General features: G+C 38.3%; 1 protein-coding gene across 5 annotated transcripts in view; it reads right to left on the bottom strand.

Moving 5' to 3' along the window:
* The window catches only part of ZDHHC14 (zDHHC palmitoyltransferase 14), a 65736-nt gene that overhangs the window by 539 nt on the left and 43297 nt on the right, over positions 1-21900 (bottom strand). For 2 of the 5 annotated variants that reach the window (XM_080998393.1, XM_080998394.1), the window contains exons 5-9: positions 21651-21699; positions 19265-19367; positions 17049-17158; positions 15351-15453; positions 36-3624 (exon numbers count right to left, since the gene is read on the bottom strand). In XM_080998393.1, coding sequence (XP_080854519.1) covers positions 3223-3624; positions 15351-15453; positions 17049-17158; positions 19265-19367; positions 21651-21699 — 767 coding nt within the window. In that variant the 3' untranslated portion in view covers positions 36-3222. Of the gene's footprint in view, positions 1-35; positions 3625-15350; positions 15454-17048; positions 17159-19264; positions 19368-21650; positions 21700-21900 lie in introns of those variants that run through there. The other 3 variants (XM_080998395.1, XM_080998396.1, XR_013983905.1) reach the window with 2 other exon arrangements.

The following is a 21900-nucleotide window of genomic DNA, read 5'->3' as shown; positions in this document are numbered from 1 at the left end:
CCAAGGGGAATGAAAAATCTTAAAACAGAAGGGAATGCTTAAAAATGCTGTACTTTTTATTCTTCAACACAAAGTCAAAAAATATTATAAACAGCAAAAAATTACTGTACAACAATGCAAACAGAAATAATAAATTCATTGTAAAATAGGTATTCACAGTACTTTTTCTGTCATCAAGCATTTTCTTTCCCTCAAGCTCTAAGAAAACCAAAGTATTCTAATGTGGCAGTGCAGAATTTTAAAGCTTTACATAAGAGACACTTAAAAACAACAGCATGGCGGCATTCTCATGCCCCTCCCTCAGTAAAAAAATACTACCAGAAGCATATTGTGGACTTAAGTGACATGTGATGCTATTTCCAAATAGCTAAGGTATCCAAATGCTGCTACTGAAAAAGAACCCCAAAGTATTTCTGTGAAAATGTAAGCAGATGAATTTTTAAACATTTCTACTCCTTTGTGTAAGCGCCACAGCTGTGAAGTCATAATGGCAGAGTAAAATATTTATCACTGTTTATTTTCCGCACTGTGGGGAATGTAGGCTTCATGTTCTGGCATCTGCAGAAGGAGCAAAATATTCAGGTACACTGAAATAATTCAATACTGGTGGGTTTTTTAAAGAAATGAACTTCACAAAATAAGTGTCAATGTGATACTTTCCTCCTGTCATCAGAAATGTTGCCAAACCTATTTCAATGTACTGAGCAAAAAAAAGGCAGTTCTCCTCCTGCCCTAATCTTTGTTTGTTTTGTAGGAAAATCAGAATCCTTCTGGCAGAGAGGAAGGATAGCAAGAAATTGAAGTATCCCAACTTTCTAGAATGTATTGTGTAATTGTGTATTCCTAGCACATGACATAACATTATTAGCTCACAAACTTAAAATCTGATTTAGGATTATTGCCTCTGAGGTGTTGTATGGAGACTGAGATTTACAAAGGCAATCAACCTCACCCACTTCCATTGAAAACGTTTCACTAAATCAATGTGTTCACTGTTGTTATATTGGTGCTTATAGTTGTTTAAATTCTTCTTATAGCTCCTTCTAGTACAGTAATCAAACAATAAGTCAAGAGAATGCATCTCAAAGTTGTTTTTTCTTTGGAATAAGCCTGTGCTAAAGGAAATAATGTATGCAGGATTTTAAATAAATCCTATGAGGTCAGACAGGAAAAGAGACAATATCCCTTTATATGAAAGCTTGTAAACATTTGAATGGCTCACAACCAGATAACTGCAGATCATGCATAGCTTTCTGCAAAACAGAAAAAGCAAGGAACCTATGGAACCCCCCCCCCCTAGATATTTAATATACATGCAAACAAGGTGAACATTTTATCACTTTTAAGAGAAAAATAATATCTTTTATAAAATTGTACACAGTGTGAAGCTTCTTGCCAGTATGTCATCTGGCACTTCTACAAGAGAGATGGCCTTATTCCAATTAAAACATTGTGCTTTTGTTTTCTTTTAAACTGTATTTTTCCATGTCTCAGAGATGCAACAAATCCATGTCTTCATGATCCTTGTTTTCAAAAGTAGTTGCCTGCAGTGAAGCTAGAATTTTTTAAAAAACACTTTGCACGAAATTTTGTCCTGAGAAAAGATTATTGCAGGTCCTAGCATCTTAAAAGCAAGGCAAGATGCAGCAATACATAGCATTTGAATGATCACCATTAATGTTCTTTTTGGCTATCCCCGAGCAATTTTTTTTCTTTAAATCATAACTAATTTGTCCTAACCTCAAATAAAAACAAATAATTATGTCTCATAAATATGTCAATTTTAAATTAAAAATAGAATATAGTTGAAAATACACATGACTAGATGGCAGCTATGGATCACATGTAACTTATGTTCCAGTAATTTATCTCTTCCTCTTCCCAAAGTTTAGAACCTTGGGGCACCCTTACCTTGCAAATCTCTTACTTGGGAGATCTCTCTGGGCACCATTGGTATGGGTCCTAAGTAAGATATTAGATCGGATCCAAAGGTGCCATTCCATGAATGCAACAGACATCCCAACTAGCAGAAGTCCTGAAAATGGAAGGAGAGGAAGGTGGCCTTTGCCAGTTACCCCTAATACCTGCAGCCTCCACCCTATGCTGTTCCACAGGGTCTCTCAACCCTCCACATCAGATTTTCAGGAGGTACTTGTTAATAGCACACCCCTTCTGTTTGTGAGAACCAGATAATGGAAGAGGACTTTTAGATGCAACTCATTAACTTCAAGTTATTTTGACACTCAGGTTAGCTGTAGGCATGGTTTGTCCTAAAATTAAACTGCCTATTTTCAAAACCACACACAATACTAAAAACCATTCATAATTGGACTTTATATACTCCTTTGATCTTCTTAATTGCATTATCATGAGGAAAAGTAACTCGCAATCCATATGGAGCTGTTGTTGCCGTCCGCACTGTATGGGTATTAAATGTACACATATTTAAAGGAACATAGGGTGCCATTTTATCTAACGGTGATGGTAGAGAGAAATCAATGGCACAACACAGTATCTTATATTAGACACTCAAAGTGAAATGATATGCAAAAAATGGTAGTCCTCCACGTTTGAAGTACCACCAGTTCATTTATTTATAACAACTTTGACTGATTAAAAAAAAAACATTTGTCCATTGGTTTGTTGCACTGCCTTTTATATGAAACAGTACTTCAAAACTCACAAATAATAAAGCAGCACTTTCTCTCAATACCAACACTACTGTAACATACACTGTAGCGTGGCATGCAAATCCACAATTGCAGTATTTATTGGTTTTGTATTATCTGAATGGCAATTTTTTTGTTTCAAATATTAGTAGAGTAATAACATGAAAAGGGTGGCCGGCATGGCCTCAAAGGCAACATTACATGAGAACTTCATAAAACATGGAATATGATGCTAACTTCCAGTAATATCTTTTAAAGTATTATCATAATCAAATTCAAAGTACCAGGATTCCAAGCTGCTGGACACTATTAGTCACCAAACAAGGTTAATGTACATTTCTGTTATTTTGACAATGTCACATCATATCCAAGCCACAAATTGGCTATTAAAGAAATGCCATAGCTTCTTCACTGCACAAAAATAACTTGTCCTTTTAAGAAGACCTAGCAAAGTTTCAGTGGCTTATGCATGTTACGGAGTCCGAAGGTGACTCGGCAAGTTTCTGTTGTTAGCATATAAGGGCTGTATAATCACCATCATATTGAAAGTTGCTCAGACTGAGCTGAGTTTCACAAGGCCACGTACTGAGTCTTCGTGCAACGAGTCCTGGCTGGCTAGGCTGAGGATATGCATGGTACGGCTGTGAATCATAGGACTCCCAATTGGCAACATCCCAGGTGGTGATGGAGCTTCCTCAGGAGTAAGAAACTGATGACTTTCAGAGTCCTCTTTTAATGGTATCATGTCTGTCAAACCTGTTTCTGATGTGAGATTTGGCATGGAGGAGGGTGGTGTTGGCTGCCCTAGTGTTAATGTGGCACAGGGAGCACTGATAGAGGTCTTTCCTGGTAAAGGTAGCTCTTCACTACTTATGCTGGGCTCACTCTGGAGAAGCGGTGTGGCAGCAGCCTGCAAAACGAATTTAGTGCTCTGAATGCACTGATCTTGATCACACTGAAGTATTGAAGGGTGCCAAAATAATATACAAAGCATATGCACAGAGAGAGAAAGAGAGAAAGAGAGAGAGAGAGAAAGAAAGAAAGAAAGAAAGAGAGAGAGATGGAGTGAGAGAGAGAGAGAGATGGAAGGATATAGGCAAAAGAGGAATGGGGTGTGAAGAGAAAGAAAAGAGTTGTTAGTAATTTTTCTTTGTCAGTTTAACATATAGGGCATGCTCATCTTAGCGCAACCCAGGAAAGTGACAGTATGCATTATTACTATCATTTGCTGTATGCAAGAGCCAGAGTCCTCGTTTCTCTTGAAGAAAATAATCTGTAAATGATACTAACTTTTCCCAACTAAAAATTGCATTTATTTTTTTGTGCAGACCTTACAGCTTACTTTTGGTTTTGCTTTGGATAGCAGCGTTAACGCATGAGCATCTTTTAACCAGTAGATAAGCAACATTAATGCTGCATAAAACAAAGACAGCGGCACAAGCATTTCTGTTCCTGATGTGTTTAAAGAAAAGGTGTTTCACTCAATACTTCTTGGAAAATTACTTTGGACTACATGTATTTAACACATTGGAGGTTGCAGGATCTTGTAAATGGAATAACTGGCCTCATTTGTACAGGTGCACATTCAAAGCCAATACTTCTAACAATTCCTAGTAACATGCCTTGTGTAACATAGCACTGAATCCTCTTTGATAAGAGTCCCTCGGATTGTCAATGCAGTGCCTTCCACATATTGTTGAAATACAATTCTTGGCCTCAGTCAGCATGGCCAATGATTGATGGGAGCCAAAGTCCAGGAACATCTGGAAGGCACTACATTGGTTAAATCTGGGTAAGATGCTATAGAAGATGCAGCTTCATGAAGCAGAAAGAATATTGCAGGAAAATACAGCAAGCACACATTTTAAATGGGCATAATGCCAAGCATCATATATGTTGGAAACGGGCTCAAACATATTAACTGTTGCATACAAATATTGCAATCTTTCTTAGAATTCAAAAAGAGGATTGAAACAAGATTTTTTTTCTGTTAGACCACCAAAGTGCACGGATAATTTTTATATCCTGAAATTAGTGGGGACTACACCAGAGTACATAGCAGTTAAACTGTCTCATTTGATTTTGCTGATATTGAACAATGCTAACATGGAAATACACAAAACCTGTCCATAATGAAAGATGGACATGGATTACAATTTTGAACAGGGCATTTGAATCAAGTAATCAGTACAACATAAAGTGAGATTATTATACAGTCTTCCTACTATCCAGATAAACGAGACTAAGGGCTGAAGTTAACACACAAAAGCAAAAAGAGTATTTTTTAAATCTGCATCTCATAATGAAGTTGCCTCAAATCACTTAAAGCAGCATTTTCTGTAATAGTTTACTATTTTATTATGCTCAGAATCTTACAATTTTATTCTCTGAATTTAAGCAGTTTTGAAAAGAAAGGAAGACGACTCACTGAAGGCAAAACAAGAGGTGTAAGATTTTGCAGCGAGGTTGCATTCATTGTAAAATAACCAGAAAAATCAAAATAGTATTTAAATAGGACTCTTCCTGAGCGTTCAAAACATTTCACATGCATTATGTCAATAATCTTTAGGAACAGCTCTTTCAAGGTGGGCTAATATTATTTCTTAATCTCCACATGATAGAAGAGTGGAACAAAGAGGCTTGCCTAAAGCCACTTGAATTCATGGCTATGGAAATATTTGAAATAGGGGCTTCCCATAGCCACCACCCTATCACAAAATCTACCGTACCTTGTTTTCCATGAATAAAACGAGTCATTCAAGCTCAGCAAAACAGAAATGAAAAAAATTACACACTTCTCTATCTAGCTAGACAAGAATGTGTATGGTGTGTGCATGTGTGTGTGTACACATGCATGCCCTTGGTTCTTTTCCACTTCTCTTTTCTTTAACTTTTGCTAAAGGTGAAATTTTGCTTCATAGCTTTCTGTCTAGGGGGGTTAGAGACTTACTTTTTACAAAAAATGAAAGCTCATTGACTGCGCCCCCTTGCATGTATGGGCCCTGATGCCCTTGCTCCAGTTGTGCCCTTGTAATCTGGCCACCAGGCACTCCCACCATACAGAGTTCCTGACTGGGGCAAAGGCTGTAACCTCATTCAGCCAAATGGACTTACAAAGTCCCTTTCAGACCTTCCCACATCAGAGGTGGAGAGGACAGAGCCAGCACGTCCTCCTGCATGCCTCTTTCATCGGTGCAATTTGGGAATGCTTAAAGGCCATTATCTCCAGAATTCTTTATAGAATGTGAGACAGATTGGGCAAGTATATTTTATGTCTGGACCAAGCTACTCATTAATAACTGACACTCTGAAAAATGTTTGCTGTTACACGGTGGTTCATTCTGAATGCAGTTCACTGTACTTCAGCCTCATTCCAGTAAAGTACTTAAGATGAAATCATGGCCAAAGTATTTTTCATCTTTCAGATTAAAGTTCCAGCTTGCTTCTTAAAGCACTGTTCAAAACGTTCAACGCCACTATGGCTGCACTGAAAAAGCACTAGAGCAAGAACCTTTCTTTCAAAGAAGCATCATATATTAGCTACTAGGGAGGCAGCAGTCACAAGATACTGGTCTCTGCTGATAACTGTGATTCTCCAATGGTTTGACTTCACCACTGAAGGCACACTTCTGTGCTTCTTGAGACAGATGCAAACAATCAAGAATTTGAAAGTGACAAACCAAGAAATGCCTTGTTATGTAACAAAAGATGTATACGCTCTGGGATTTATTTTACATAATTTTGGAACCTTTAGAAAAGGATATCCAAAATTTGCATGTATCTTTAAAAGAGAGGGAGAAATTGCTTTGAAATAGCGGCTTACAGTAAGTGGCTGTGCTTAACTTCAAATACAGATGAATGCTTTGTGATTATTCCAGTACGATAGGATTACAATTATATAAATGGGGTCAATTTTGAACTAATATGAAAATAATTTGAATTTATTTATGATTAGTATATCTTGAGCTTGGATTATTTTAATGGAAAGTTCCATCCTATTGCTTCCTGGAGAAGCAATAAAGCAGACAACATGCATTAATAGTAGCATCTTCATGTTGTTGTGTGATCTCCTATGTGTGACTAACTTGATTTTTCATTACCCATCTTCTAGGTGCACTTCTTCCAAAAATCCTACTTATCATTTATCGTGTTTCCAGTTTTGCTGAAGCCAAAGAAAGACGGCTACAGAAAGTTAACAGGAACAATGTGTCAGGGGATAACACTGCTCCTGACAACTCCTATGGAATTGACACTGTGCCTGACAAACTGCAGCGTATCTAGCGTAGACCAACCTGCAATAAGCTCACATAGTATTAGATTGCAATTTAAGAAAAACATAGGCTTTTGACACTTTAGGACTGGTACACAAGTTACCTCTGCAGTATGGAAGCCTCTGAAGTGCTCTTACTTTTTGCTACCAGGTAATGTTATAAACCAGGGATCAGACAGAAGGAATCCACACTGCACCCTCCTCTCTGCATCAGTTTCAACCCTCATGAAATTGGGTTAACCTAGGTGTGGAGAGGAGTTGCGAAGTGGACTCCTCTTGTGTGGCCCTGGACTGCTCACATCACATAGCGGAACAAGATGCTGTTCTGTATCCCATACCACTAGCATGCATTCTTGACTCCTCGTAGCTTTTCAGTCTCTTGCCTTGTGCAAATTTGGATGATAAGGGTTTTGTTCTGTATGGAATTTAACAAAAAGGGCAGAAATAATAATTGATCTCAACAATAACACACAAAGCTTAGTAGTAATTCTCTTTTAAATGTCCTATGGGGGAAAATGAGATGATAATGAGTAGTACTGTGAGTATGTGTGATGTGTAAGCAATGTATATTTTCCGCAAGAGACAAATACTGAGAAACACAAATATAAACAATTCACATTTAAGGGTAATAAAAAAGGTGTTTCAGTAGCACCTGGCAAGGTAGTATGGCTCAAAGTGACTTAGCAGGCAATATATGGCCACTATCATGCAATGGTGATAGAGGGAGAAGGGGCTTCATGCTTTTACTGGTGTGAGTTACATGCTGCTGCTGGAGCTACTGGGCTGATGCTGCCGGCCATTTAGCAGCAATATGCTGGCCAATGAAGTTTGGGCCAGCAAATCATGATTCCTCTGTGTTCCTTAGCAACTGCGCTCTGTAGGTGGTGATATACTACCAGCCATACCACCTCGCAAGTCACTACCAGAACATTTAATTAATTATGAGTTAAAATCAATGAAAATAATATATTTAAAGGGCTGTCAGGCCACTGACATATGCCCAAATAAAGCATGCTCTAGTTTTGGTTTTTTTTAATCTAAACTCTGGTATTGTTTTTTTAAATCTAAACTCTGGTATTGTGTAAATTTGCCTCAAGCAATCTTCTTAATGTATTAGAATTACCGGTACCTATTCCTCCTTAGAATAAAATATCAACTGCACAGCCAAAATAAAATGTCAGACCAGGAGCCTACTCCTGAAGCACCCTGTCAGAAAAACCCAACCAACTAATTTTAAAGGGCTTTACCCTGTTAAAACATTGCCTTTATTTATACAGATATGAGGTCTAAGCCATTTAAAATGTTATTTCCGTACAACAATAGCCATACACTAAATGCAAGTTAGACACATACTTAAATTCCAGTGCTTTTCTTTATTTGTCATATAACTGATACAAAAATCAATTTGAAACAGTTTCATTTTTTAAAAAAATCTGATTTTATCTGCCCCCCCCCAAATTATACAAATTAACAGAGATTTTGAGTTCCTATTTACAATACTGAAACACAACTATTTATCTAAATCAAGAGGCAACATCGAAGAGCAATAACATTACACATATTGATTTTTTTTTGGCAAATGCCTGATAAATTTTAGTACAAGGTTATTTAGTTATCCAACGGTTTTTAAAGAAATAGGAGTAATTAAACATTAATCTAAGAATACATTTGTATGGCCAAGATGATGGTATGACCAAAGTGGAGTAACTATAACTTAGGAAGTGGTTTCTATGACTGGAATGCTGTCAAGTGGGTATTATTTAGGTAGGATGATGGCACAGAATACCTGTGGGATGAAATGGTTAGGGAAGAAGCAGTGGATTTTACAGTGGTCTTCTGAAGTGTGCTACTCAGAAAGATAAAGAGGGGAAATTAAAACTAGTGTGATCGAGTGTTATCAAACAAAGAACAGCATGTTCATCACGAAAATTAACTAAATCCCCCACAATGTCCACCAAATGGCTGTATGCAAAAAAAATATGATTGAGTGTTGTTCATAATATAGAAAAACAGAGAGTAAGAAGATGCACAGAAAAATGTACAAAGGGTTCTACAGAAACAGATATTCTTAAAGGAAAATGAAAAAAGGAGAAACAAGAACTCAATAAATTATCACATGTATTGAGACACAATGGTCATAGCTGAGTTGTGGACTCCTAAGGCTATTGCAGAGATAATGCTATTGCTCTATTAACCACAGTTAAGAGAATGGAGACAGGTGGTGAGACTGCACACTCTGTCCAGCCAGCTGCTACCGTCTCACTTACAAATCTCCCCCTGCCAACTTTACCGATAGTTAAGGATCATGTTGACATAGCTGCTAATAACGACCAATAGGAGAAATATTTATGGTGGCTGATTCAAGCATGCTATGAGCAGCGGCAGTTTCTCTCTCTCATTTTATATTGGCTTTAAAGTTGCATTTTTGTTGCTGTCTGTGGCAGCGACCATGAAAGTACAACTTTAAAGCCTGTGTAAGAAAAGGGGAAAAGGATAAACGTTTGCCATCTGCTGCCACTGTAAGTTAACCCCTCTTCCCAAAATGATCTGTGAATGGAGTCATAAACAGGAGGCATTTTCCTCAGCCTTAGCAGGAACTGCTACCTTAAACTACCTTACATCATAGTTAAGAGTGAACCCTGATTATTATTTATATTGATTGATTACATTTATGTTCCAATTTTTGTTCAGGAGTTCATGGCAGCATGCATATTTTTCCTCCCATTTTATTATCACAAGAGTCCTGAGAAGTAGATTAGGCAGAAAGATAGTGACTGTTCCAAGATCACCCAAATCACTCCATAAAACTCATGGCCAAGTGGGTATTTGAACCTCCGTCTCCCTGGTCCTGGTTGGAAGCACTAAACTCTTTGTCACACCACCTTTAAATCATACTTGACTGTTAATCACACCAACACTGCTGCCAATCACACAAACATTGTTGTCAGTGTGACACTTAACCACAGTTAAGACTAGCAGGGAGAAATAAAATGTTGGAAGAGAGAATACTCATACACCTAATCTCTTATTTTGTCTCTGGATGTACAGGTTACTCCTGTAGAACGTAGTACTTTTTACCAGTTTAGGTTGGTGCAGCAGCTGGAAACCTTGACAGAGAGCCTAGCCTCAGTGGTTCTTACTCCGTTAACCTCCAAGTCGGACTTGTGCAATGTGTCCTAGGAAAACAGGAAGCTGTCTTCTGAGTCAGACTTGCTGGTTCATCTAGTTCTTCTCTACACTGACTGGCAGCAGCTCTCCATGTTTCAGAGAGGATTCTCTCCCAGTCCTACCTGGAGATGCTGGGGACTGAAACTGGGATATGCAAGGCGGAGCTATGGCACTTCTATGTGTGGCTGCCTCTGATGACTGCAGAGAATCTGCAGCTGGTATTGTCATAGCCATATACTGAATTAACCGAGACTGAGTGTTATGATCATATCACACTGGTGTCATGCTGCTCTCATGGGCTCCCGGTCAGCTTCCATGCCAAAGTGATTCTATTTTTTAACCTCGAAAGGCCTTATGGCTTAGGACCAGATAATTGGGAGAGCTGCCTATCTTCATTAGTTCCTACTTATAGGTTAGATCTTCTGTGAAAGGCTATCTGTTGGTGCCCATCATCTATAAAGCAAGGTGACCCCCAAATTAAGGAATGCTCTTCTCAGAGAAGTCTGCCTGATGCCTCCTTATTGTACTTTGATGCAAGACAAACATCTTTGCATTTTTCCTGGACTTTAAAGATATGTTTAGCCCTGTGACTTATTTTTAAGAGCTTGCTGTCATTTTAGTTTGATTGGTTTTACCTGCAATTTAATTGCCCTAGAAATTTCTATTGAAAGGCAGTATGGAAATTTCAATCCTAAATTAACCATGGTTAACCATCCAGAGATTTGTGTCATCTGCATCCCTAAATAAACTAGGATAAATATCCTAAACTTGAAACAGAAATTGAATAAATGTTATTATTACACCATTATTATAAAGTTGCAAAAGGAAAAAGGAAGAAAGTATATTGCAGAAAGGTATTGGCACAGCCAGGACGATAGAATATTGAAACTATTGTAGATCCAGCAACAGTTAATATACAAATGAGAAATGTGGAAGGAACAGGTTTTTCTAAAATGGTTGGAATGCTTTCTTGCACAGAACTCTCTTCAAAAATAAGAAAAATGGGTTGAGTTGGTCAGTTATGAAGAGAGAAATAGGACACAATCCACAACACTGAATCAGCAGTTATCTTCCGATTAAGCAATTTTTTTCCTAGTGTAAGTGGATTGCAGCCATAGCTTCTTATGAAAAGATAACATGTTTAGGAATAATGAATAATCAGAAAGTCTGTGGATTCTCATGGCACATTTCTATGGTGTAAGGGAATTGGTTAATGAATTCACAAAACTACTAAAAAGTGATGGAGAACTGGATGTGTACTAGAAAGGGGGGAACCAAAATATACTACCAACCTTCAAAAAGGAAAGGGTGATCCTGGCAATTACCACCTGGTTAATCTAACTTCAGTTCCCTATTAAAATAACGGAAATATTGAGAGAAAACATAAAAAACCAAATACTGTTTAACATTTAGGAAGTAAAGCAGTGGTGACTAAAGTATAGTAATAAAGAGATTTTGCTTTTTGAGGCCATTATAGAGGAAAAAGCATAAACTAGATGGATCAGAAAGCTTTCAGTTGTCTTTTACTTTCAGATTTCACACCAGCAAGTTCTTTTGAATTAAGAACTATGGTACATGGATTGCCTGATTTACTGAAAAAAGGCTAGAGCTAAAAATATTTATCAGAGGGGAGAGATGTTTAAAAGTGCTGCTATGGAGTTTACCATTTGAGCTCATCTTCTTACAAATCTTTATGATCACAAGATGACAAAAAAGCAAATGGCACAACAAATTCACAGAATCACAACAGACCTGGATACCAAGAACAATGATAAAAAGGCATGAAAAATCAGTCTGCAGAGATTAAAATAACGTATAGATCATAGGAACATAGAGTTGGAGGGGACCCTGAGGATCATCTAGTCCAACCCCCTGCAATGCAGGAATATACAGCTGTCCCATATGGGGATCAAACCTGCAACCTTGGTGTTATCAGCACCATGCTCTAACCAGCTGAGCTATCCAGGCTCTAACTTTTAGAATGTAGCCTGGGATACTTATAGGAGAAAAAATCTGAAGGAATGCTATAAAACTTTACATCATGTGTCATCACTAGGAGGAGTTGTTTGGTGGGAGCACAACTGAATATCTGCACCTAGTTTTAGGAATATTAACAAAATGGATTGCAAACTCTATGTATCAGTGTTAAAATAAAAATTGACAACTCTGAATAAGTCCATCATGATTTAAATCAAAAAGAAGAAAAGATAAATTAATTTAAAATCACTGCTATAAATCAAGTTCCCTATTTAGAAATAATCCCCAGCATGGCCACTAACTGGTTGTATAACTATTGGGTTATATCTGATGCTACGTGATTGGAAGCCTGCTTGCATGATAGGTCTTCCACTTCCTCTGCTCCTCCCCTTTGGGTATACTCCAGAACAGGCCTTTGGTTGGGGGACCCTCCAGAGCAGATTGGATACTGCAAGGCGAAGAAGGGAAAGGGAGGGGTCCCATTCTGCTTACAGAAGTCCATGCTACTTAAAAAGAAGATACTGTTCACCTGCATGTTGCCCATATTCGTTTGCAACTAACTGAGAGGAAGTGGGTGAGCCTGGTGATATACAGAATGGCAGCTCTTAAATCCTAGTGTGTGTGATGGCGTGCTTGTCAATAGTTTCAATGGCAAGCCCATGGTGTGTGTGGGGGGGGGGGGGAGACACATAGAACTGTCTTACTGTGTCATTATAATGTGTAATCTCATAAACTAGGTAAGCTGCCACTAATTCAAATCTGTTTGACAGGTGATCATGGTTGACTGTGAAGAGATCCTAAGTGTCAGCTTTAACATGTTTGCGTTTAATTCAGATTTCATTATAACTAGGCTGTTTTTATGCAAAAAGAGAGAAACTATAATTGACTTTTTAAAAAATCTGGTATGTGTAATATTTTGCATCTTTTCATGGGCATAAGTGTCTAATTTTTTTGACATGAATATACTTGCCTTTTCTTCTAAATCTGGTGGAAGAAAAATCCTGATTGTGATTTTTGGTGATTTCGGTTGGCTTTTTTTTTTTTTAATCTCTTTTTAAGCATTTAAGTTTACAAATTTAATTTATGTGGAAAGATTGATAAACTCTGGAGACTCCCCAAAACATGAGACGACAGTTAGAATTAGTTTCTTTTTTTACATGCAGTATATATATATATATATATATATATATATATATATATATGTGTGTGTGTGTGTGTGTGTGCATATATGTGCATATATCTATATGCATTTACAAAAATTGCTCTCTAGCAAGGAAATTTATCACTTTGTCCAAAAGACCATGCTTCATCCTTTATCCCAATAAACACAATATCCTTTGTATTTAACTTTTCAGAGTAACTATGGCTAAAGAGCTAAATAGTTGAAACAGCAGCTGGTCAACATATGCTACATCAGACACACACATACTTTTTTCAGGGTTGATTTCATGTCCACGTAATGTGAAGATGCAGAAGTATGCAAGTGAAAGAAAGGTCAAAGAGAATGTATGAGAAGAGGGAGTAGTTGCTACTTATTTCTGAACTTGGCCATTTGGCTAAGAGTCTTAAGTGGCACCTGATTACATTATCTAGTTGTGATACAGCCAAATTAAACCAGGGCCTGAAAGGAGAGGTGGCACAGCAGGCAGGGAAAGAATAGCAAGGAAGTTGTCCAGAAAGCTAAACCAGGTAAGGAGTAGAGGAAAAAGTAAGGCTAGCTGTAGACCAGAAAGGAAGAATAATGGTGGGAAGGGAGCCTCCAGACCTGAGGGAGACTGTGAGCTAGGCAAGTGGCTCTGTACGTGGCCCTCCCTGTGTGCATTGGTATTTTCAGTTCATACACAGCGAACCATGATAGTGACCTGAACACAGCATTTCTTAAAAACAGGAGCATGTGGGTTTGTTTCAAACTACCCTGTAAAGACCCAATGTAAAAATATAGGAAGAGAAACTGCTATAAGGCAAAGAAACACTACAATAATTTGACAACTGAAAAACGTTTAAATATAACAATTTATTGGCAATCTCTTAGAGATATAGTTTTATCATCTCTGCCTACAAGCTGGCAAAGCTCTCTGATGGCTACAGTAACCAGGGGACCCAGTGTTAAGAACTACTGGTGTAAACATAAGGCAAACAAATAATTCACCCCTTTCAGGCCACCCCACTTAAAGAAAATCTTCTGGAATTGTTCTGAAAATTAAAGCAGCCAAGATGAGACAAGGCTGCAATCCTATATCCAGGGAACTGGACATGTCACTCAAGTACACATATAAAGGATCACACTATGAATGACCATTCAAAATGCTATCAAAGATACAACTGGCACTAGAAGTCGGTTAAATGTGCCTGATCTTTAAAATCTAAGAAACAGATATTGCTAACAAATATGAAAAAATGATGAATGAACCAATTCTTAATAAGTCCACTGATCATGTGTTTCTCATTTCTAAGAGAGCATCCACATAGCTATGAAAACTAACTTTGCTTCAGTTAAGTGCAAAAAATCTGAAATGCTTGGGATTGCTTTTATTTCTTTGCCTTGGAGACTGGGAAGAAATCCATGAAGCCAAAAATACAAAGGAATGTTGGCACTATTTCAGAACATACATGTTAGAAGAAGGTTACTCCAATGAGGACTTTTGGTTAAGAAAGTTTCCTTAGGCTGGGTTCTGCTCCTTGGCACATGGAGAAAAATGTACTGCTCTCAAGAAGACACAATGGAAGTAATTGGCACAATTTATAAAAACAAAAACATTATTTAGAAATTTGCAATAGTCAAGTACAGTGGCCACCTCTAAGTTCACAAGAAATTAAAAGACTTCTCTATAAATATTCAATTCATGCTGATATGACAAGTTTTGTAGAAACGTATCAGGCAGCAAGGATTTCTGCAACACAATCAACAACTTTTGGGGAAAAGGAATTTAAAAGCAACAAATATGATATTGAAGATCCAAGGTCCATCTAAGGCTAACAAAGACAGGCAAAACTTCAACCATACATGAAAACTTCTCTTGGCACTATATTTAACTGTCTGGAGGCAGGCAATCTTTTCCTTTTGTCCATTACACTACTTCCCCCCTCCCAAGAGTTTATGAAAATCTAGAAGTTTGTTGCAGTTTACTACAGTACAACAATGAAATATCCCCTAACAGAGAGTACCAGTAGCATCCAGTTAGTTTAGCGACTTGATTAGTTCACAGGAAACCTGAGAAGGAAAACATTCACAGGGCTCTTGATCAACATTATGGGATGGTTCCTACCATATTACTCTGAGACTGTGTGGCCCCATACATTGTAATGCCATTTGAAGGTGCTGCCGGCTGTGGAGTATCTGGCTGCATAAATCCTCTTCTGTCAATTAAGCTACAGAATAATAAAAAGTTTTGTTACAAAAAATTCTGGTTAGATAATTTTGGTCCAGCTTTAAAAGGAAAAAAAGTTTCACCTTAAGAACAATGAACCATATGAGAATAGCTTCAGTACCTCTTTTAATGGAACAGTAAAATACGGTAGATTTATTTGTTCCCAAGAGTTTGGTAGCAAAAACGAAAGCTGCATTTCTGAGTTTTTGCAATATATTTGTAACTTGGAGAAACATAAAAAGAGGAAGGAAACTGGCTGCAATCCATAAGTCACTCTGGAACAGTTGGTCTGAAATTTTCTCAAGGTTGCAATCCTATACTTGAGACTTACTTGAGACTAAGCCTCATTTAACTCAATGGTGCTTATGTTAGAATAATGACTGGGACATTTAAAAAATGAAATAGAAACTCTAATCAAAGTTTACTATGGATGCATTCTACAGAATAACAAGGTTATTCAGTTTCTAGTGGGGAACTGCTTGTTAATTTAACAGAGTTGTATCATGAAATGGGAGAACCTACACAATTCTGTTACCACTGAAAAATTTAACCACACACTTAAAACTGTTAATTATTTAAGATCTTCCTCAATGGCCTTCTCTGGATGCCCCCAACAGAGGTTGGGTGACTGGTGACCAGGAATCAGGCCTTTCCGCAGAGCTGCTCACTTTGTGTCCATTTTACTAATTTCAAGAACAGGTTTTGTTGGCACAGGCATTTTCTTCTTAACAGTCACCTTGGACTTTCAGTGCTCCTAATATTTTTTTAACTATGTTTGCAATAGTTTTACTCAGTTTTTGTTGAGTACTGGTCAGAATATTAACTTTATTGTAAACTGCCTTGTATATTTCTAATTGAAAAGGTAGTGTATACATTTAATTAGACAAATATTTTTTAAAATTCCTAGTATTGGTGCCTGGAAAAAACTTACCATAAGCAGTTAGAAGTGAAGAAGAACAAAAATAGTGTAGAATATCTGCAAGTTAAAACTTTGAACAATTTTGCCATCATTTACATAAAATAAGCATTATAAAATGTATGGGACGTGGTAGATTTAACAGGAAGCAAGGATGTTATAACCTTCTGTTGCATATCCACACCATAACAGAGTAGCAGCAGCATTTTTCTCATTCTAAACATGCTCTTATTCTGAAATGTACTCCACTTTAAAGTGTGAAACACACTCGACAGATTTTTAATATATTTCCAATCAAATAAACAATAAATAATGTTTACAACATCAAGCTTTTAAACATATTGCTAGCAATTTTAAAATGCAATTGCTGCATCTGGAGAGAAGAGCAAATCAATTGTCGTGGATCATCAGAAGATCATAGCTAAGGTTCTTTCTTCCAAAAGTCTAGTTACTGCAAGCTCCACAAGTGATGAATGGGTGGTACACAACAGACTTATGTGGTACCAGTGTCCTATTAGCAGCAAACCATACAACATACATGACCACTACACTAGAGGACTCAAATGTCACATTATATTATTATTAACTATGTGGTCTTGCAAGTTACATACAGTTGACCCAATGAGCACTAAGGACCAAAAGGAAGAGAAGATACTGAACAATTGTATTTTACCCCTTACCTGGGAGAGATGGGCCCACAGAGTGCAGAACAACAGTTAGTGAAAATGTTGCCATAGCTGTATGGATTGAAGTTTTCTTTACCTCTTTTATTTGACCAAGATCCCTTGATCTGGTAAGAAAGGAATGTTAGTGCACCTTTTTGTAGCACTCTTCAATATACAAAGTGCTACAACTCTTCCATACTCTCCTAAGGTAAACCAGGCTGACCCAACAGTACCCTACAACCTAAACCTACAACCAAACATGTTACTTTATTCACAATGTCTCACTGTTCCACATTCCCCTGTGAAACATACTGTCACATATACCCTCCAAGGGCAAAGGACTACTCTGTACCAGCTGTTTCTCCATTCCAGGATGTAACAGCTGGTTCCATCCTAATCACATCCTGGGATGTCACTGGTGACAGCTCCACTTTTTATTTCTATATTATGAATGTTTTATTTTTTTATTTCTATATTATGAATGTTTCTTGAATCATATTCCCAGAGCTGCTTATAACAGGAATAAAGCAAATTAAATGTAAAAACCAAATAAACATAACTAAAAAAACAGTCTTATATTTTATAACAGGGAATTTTAGTATCTCAGTAAAGCAGGTATGGGGAGCCTGTGGTTATCCTGATGACTGCAACTTCCATTGTCCCCGACCACTGGCCATGCTGGCTGGGGCTGACAGGAGCTGGACACTAATAGCATCTGGAGGGCCACAGGTTCCCCATTTTCACATTCAAGTAACACTGTTTGTCACAAGTTTGCAACTTAAACTGGCAAGCTATGTGATTTACTCCCAGACAGCTCCAACGTGCTCTTTTCAAAACTGGAACCCTTCCCAACAAGCAGCTCCTGAACGAATCAGTCTATTTACTCCTAAAGCAGCAGTGACCAACTTACTTGGTTTGTGGCGGCTGGACACTGTCTTGCCAAGCAGTTGGGGGGCCATTTTCCAGTGGTGACATAATTCCCCCTCAGAGCAACCTGGTTGGGGAGGGTTCCGTTCCCCTGGCTGAGGATGCTGGAAGGAAGCATCCAAAGCAAAAGGAAAGAATGTTCCAGGGTAAGGCCTCAGCGGCATCCTCTTCTTTTCTTCTGAGAGGAATATCTGCTGGCCTGAAATGCTGTTTCAAGCACTGATGTTGGCCCAGACAACATACTATTTCTCAAGAACTTGCTTGGAAATGGCACTGCTGGGGCCAACAGCTATGTGCAAGGCATCGTTTCTGATTCAGCTGGCAGTATTTCAATCCTCCCAGCACTCAGTGAAGAGATGCCTCAGAGATCTCTGCGTCACAAAAGAGCCTCTGGGGGATTTGGGCTCTGAGAAGGCTGAAATGCTGCCAGATTGGCTCAAAAGGGTCTCTGCAATGATGCAGAGGTCCCTGAGCTATCTAATTTATTAATTTTAAGGGTTTGTATCCAATCTCTCTAAGGCCTGAGGAGGCTTCCAACAATAATATGATTAAAAATAGAAATACCAAAACAATAACCCATTAAAAACACAGAACCTCTGTCTATGAACTTCGTAGGCTTATAAGGGGAATGTCTTGTATACTCTCCAAAAGCTTGTAAGAACAGAACTCAGGAAGGACTGAATCTGTATCCAAACTTCATATGCAGCTATTGCCCTTGCATGACCAACTGTTTCCTGTGCAAGTCCTTGGGAAGCAACACTGTCTGGGTCAATCCATCAAGGTCAGAGAACCAAAGTAGTGAAACAATTTAGAGAGCCAGAGTAGGACTGGGAACGCCCAGGTTCAAATCTGTATTTTGCTACGAAGCCCACTAAGTGACCTTGAGCCAGTCACTACTGACTAAGGGGATAAAACTGAGGGAGGGAATCTGGTATGTCACCCAGAGAACACAATCTTGGTCGTTAGGTTCCCACTTCATTATTCCAAAGTTTGAAACAGAGCTGCACAAGCAGGCTGAAGAAGGAAGCGTTCTCAATAAGCATTCTCTCCAGTCAAAAATATTGCTTTTACAGAACACCCATTAATGCATAATGACCTAAAGACCATGCTTATGAATAAGGAAGTGGAGATTTTTAACCACTAAATGAGATTTGGGCCCAAATGAAACATTAATGCCACCAGGGGGCTGTTCCCTACAGGGCATCAACGTGTCCAGTCCAGTGCTTTGTTTTAGCAGAAAGCACTGTCATGTGTGCTGTTTCCATGACAAACATAGTTACTAAATAAAGGTTAAAAACACTTACATCCTCATTTGTTGTTTGATTGGAGCTGATCAAGTAAGTATGAAAACCTGAGAGCCCAACAATGGACCAAACGGAGAAGAAACATACCACAGCTTCCAGCACAGTAACTGAACGTCAAGGGAATAGTAACCGAGAAGTCAATGAATGTAAATGCTATTAGCAATTATGGCTAAATGGAAATTTCAGGCCATGAATATACTGCTCCAAATTGCCAATGCCTCGGATAGCCATAACTATCATGCTGAGTTTGTGAACATCCAGAAAATGTATATTTAGAAGAGGCAGAATGCTGTACTAGGTGGACCTTCGCTTGTTTCATCACGATTTTTAGTACACAGATAGCTTTTAATCCCTACATTTTTGCACGTAGAAGCCTAAACAAACATTCCTTATGTAGTTCAAAAGAGCCTAGGCTCACATGACACAACTGCACACACAAAAATTAGGACATAGTGAGAACAGAAGGCATCAGGAAATCACAAAATTTTGCCCAAGGCCTTGCTATGATTTACTGGCGGTTTCAGAAATTCAACACAAATTCTAGCCTCAGAGTCATTACCACACCCCACCATTTCCACTCCTGCTTGAAGGGGCATCATCAAACACACTGTATTCATGGGATTTTTCCTACTAGATGCTTTCCTGATTTCCCCCCAACTGCCCAACCCTTAAATGCAAATTATGAATAAATAGCTAATTGTCGTGGCTGAATAGTCCACAAATGTGGAATCAACTACCTTTTGATTTTAAAACAACTGAAAGGCTCTTTCATTTTCAGAGAACTGAAAAGCCTAATACATTATTAGAAGCTATTGTAATTCTTTTAACTGGAGGCTATTGTTGTGTTATTTATGAACATTGTGTTCAAACCTAAGTTCTTCCAACAGAGAGGTACTTGTGCATTAGCATTTCTACCCAATGAATACACAAGTAAGTGAACATAGTAGAAGTTATACCTGAAGATTTTTTTATTTTTAAAGTACCTGGGCTGCTATCTTCACTGCTTTTTGTGCATAACTCCCACTAAGTTAGTGACACTTAGATATTCACAACTTTGTGCAGGACTGAAGTCATGGTATTTCCAAATGCACTCTGTTTTGTATGCTAGTGAGTTAAGTTAGTGCTTTTTAGCTTGACTGTGCTCTTATAATTCTCTTCCACTTCTTGCTGCTGGGTGGAGCATTGGCCTCAATCTAGCTATGCTGTAATAAAACAAAGTTGTGTTTGAAGGCCTGACTATGTTTGTCTTCTCCTTGAACTGACACAACACACCCATTACTAAAAAACAGCATTCTGTGTGTCAACAGAATGCTGCTTGTTGGCTTCTTCCTGCACTCCCAGGTCTTCAAAATTGTATGATGGGAATTTATAATCCATGTACAATTTCTTTGTTGATCTCTGCTAGGATCAGCACTGTAGGTATAGGTTAGGGGAGTGGGGAGCAACAGTCAGGTAAAACATGCAACAGTAGTTCCAAATATTTGAAAGAGAGGCACAACTTGTTGTTATGTTCCTTCCTATTTTGTTTCTGGATTTGCTGCTACTTCTGCTGATAATGCTGGAAGTTCTCTTGAAGTAAACTGGGTAAATTATCACCCAATGCAAAATCATTCTGTCAGGAAGTTTAATTCTAAAAACATACATTCTCTTTTTATTACCGTATTTTTCGTCCCATAGGGCGCACCAGCCCATAGGACGCACCTAGTTTTTTGGGGGGGAAATAAAGGAAAAAAAATTTCCCCTTTATTTCCCCCCCAAAACCAGGTCGGGGAATCCAAACCAGGTCGGGGAACAGCGGGATGGCAGCGCTGCACCTTCCCGCTGTCCCCCGAGCTTGTGGGCTGCAGGCTGCTGCCCGCAAGCCTGGGGAGCCCGCGGGAACTCCCACCGGGCTTGCAAGGCTTGCGGATAGCTTCCTGAAGCCTGGAGAGCGATCGGTGCGCACCGACCCCTCTCGCTCTCCAGGCTTCAGCGAAAGCCTGCATTCGCCCCATAGGACGCACACACATTTCCCCTTCATTTTTGGAGGGGAAAAGTGCGTCCTATAGGGCGAAAAATACTGTACTTCTGATAAAATCACTTGCTTGCTCAAACTGTATAACTGCTTTGATAAAAAACAAAAACCACTTTCATATTCTAGTAATGAATGTTTAAAACTATATACACTACTAAGTGTCATTTACAGTATAAAATAGGGGCTATCCAAATTGCTATGTGTAAATCCAGAGAGAGGGATTACTTGAAGTAAGTCTGAATTTCATATAACTGCATAACCCAAATGTTTGTCAAAGAGTAAACAACTCCAAATAAATCTAGATAGCAATGCTTTCAAAATTTATACAATATTAACTAAGAGCATGCAAATGCACTCCAGTTGAAAGGATATCTTGCAGGACTGTCCTTGAGTGCATTTAAGAACCCTGTTTGTTGAGATCCTGTAGAAAGAATAAATGTAAATATTAAACAATAATATATACTGTCTACATAAAAACAAATCTCAAAATCCAATATACAGTTAGAGTTTCAAAGAACTACAACACAAATTTTGCTAAATTTAGCCTTGAAATTTTACTGAAACTGTTCAGCAAAAATGGAAGTTTTAAAACCAGAATTAACATATGCTGGATGTTTTCTCA

This window comes from Podarcis pityusensis (assembly GCF_964106645.2).
Source record: "Podarcis pityusensis genome assembly, chromosome: 3".
In the NCBI taxonomy this organism is placed as follows: domain Eukaryota; kingdom Metazoa; phylum Chordata; class Lepidosauria; order Squamata; family Lacertidae; genus Podarcis; species Podarcis pityusensis.
Note: the sequence above shows the minus strand (reverse complement) of the source record. Positions and strands in the feature narration are given on the sequence as shown.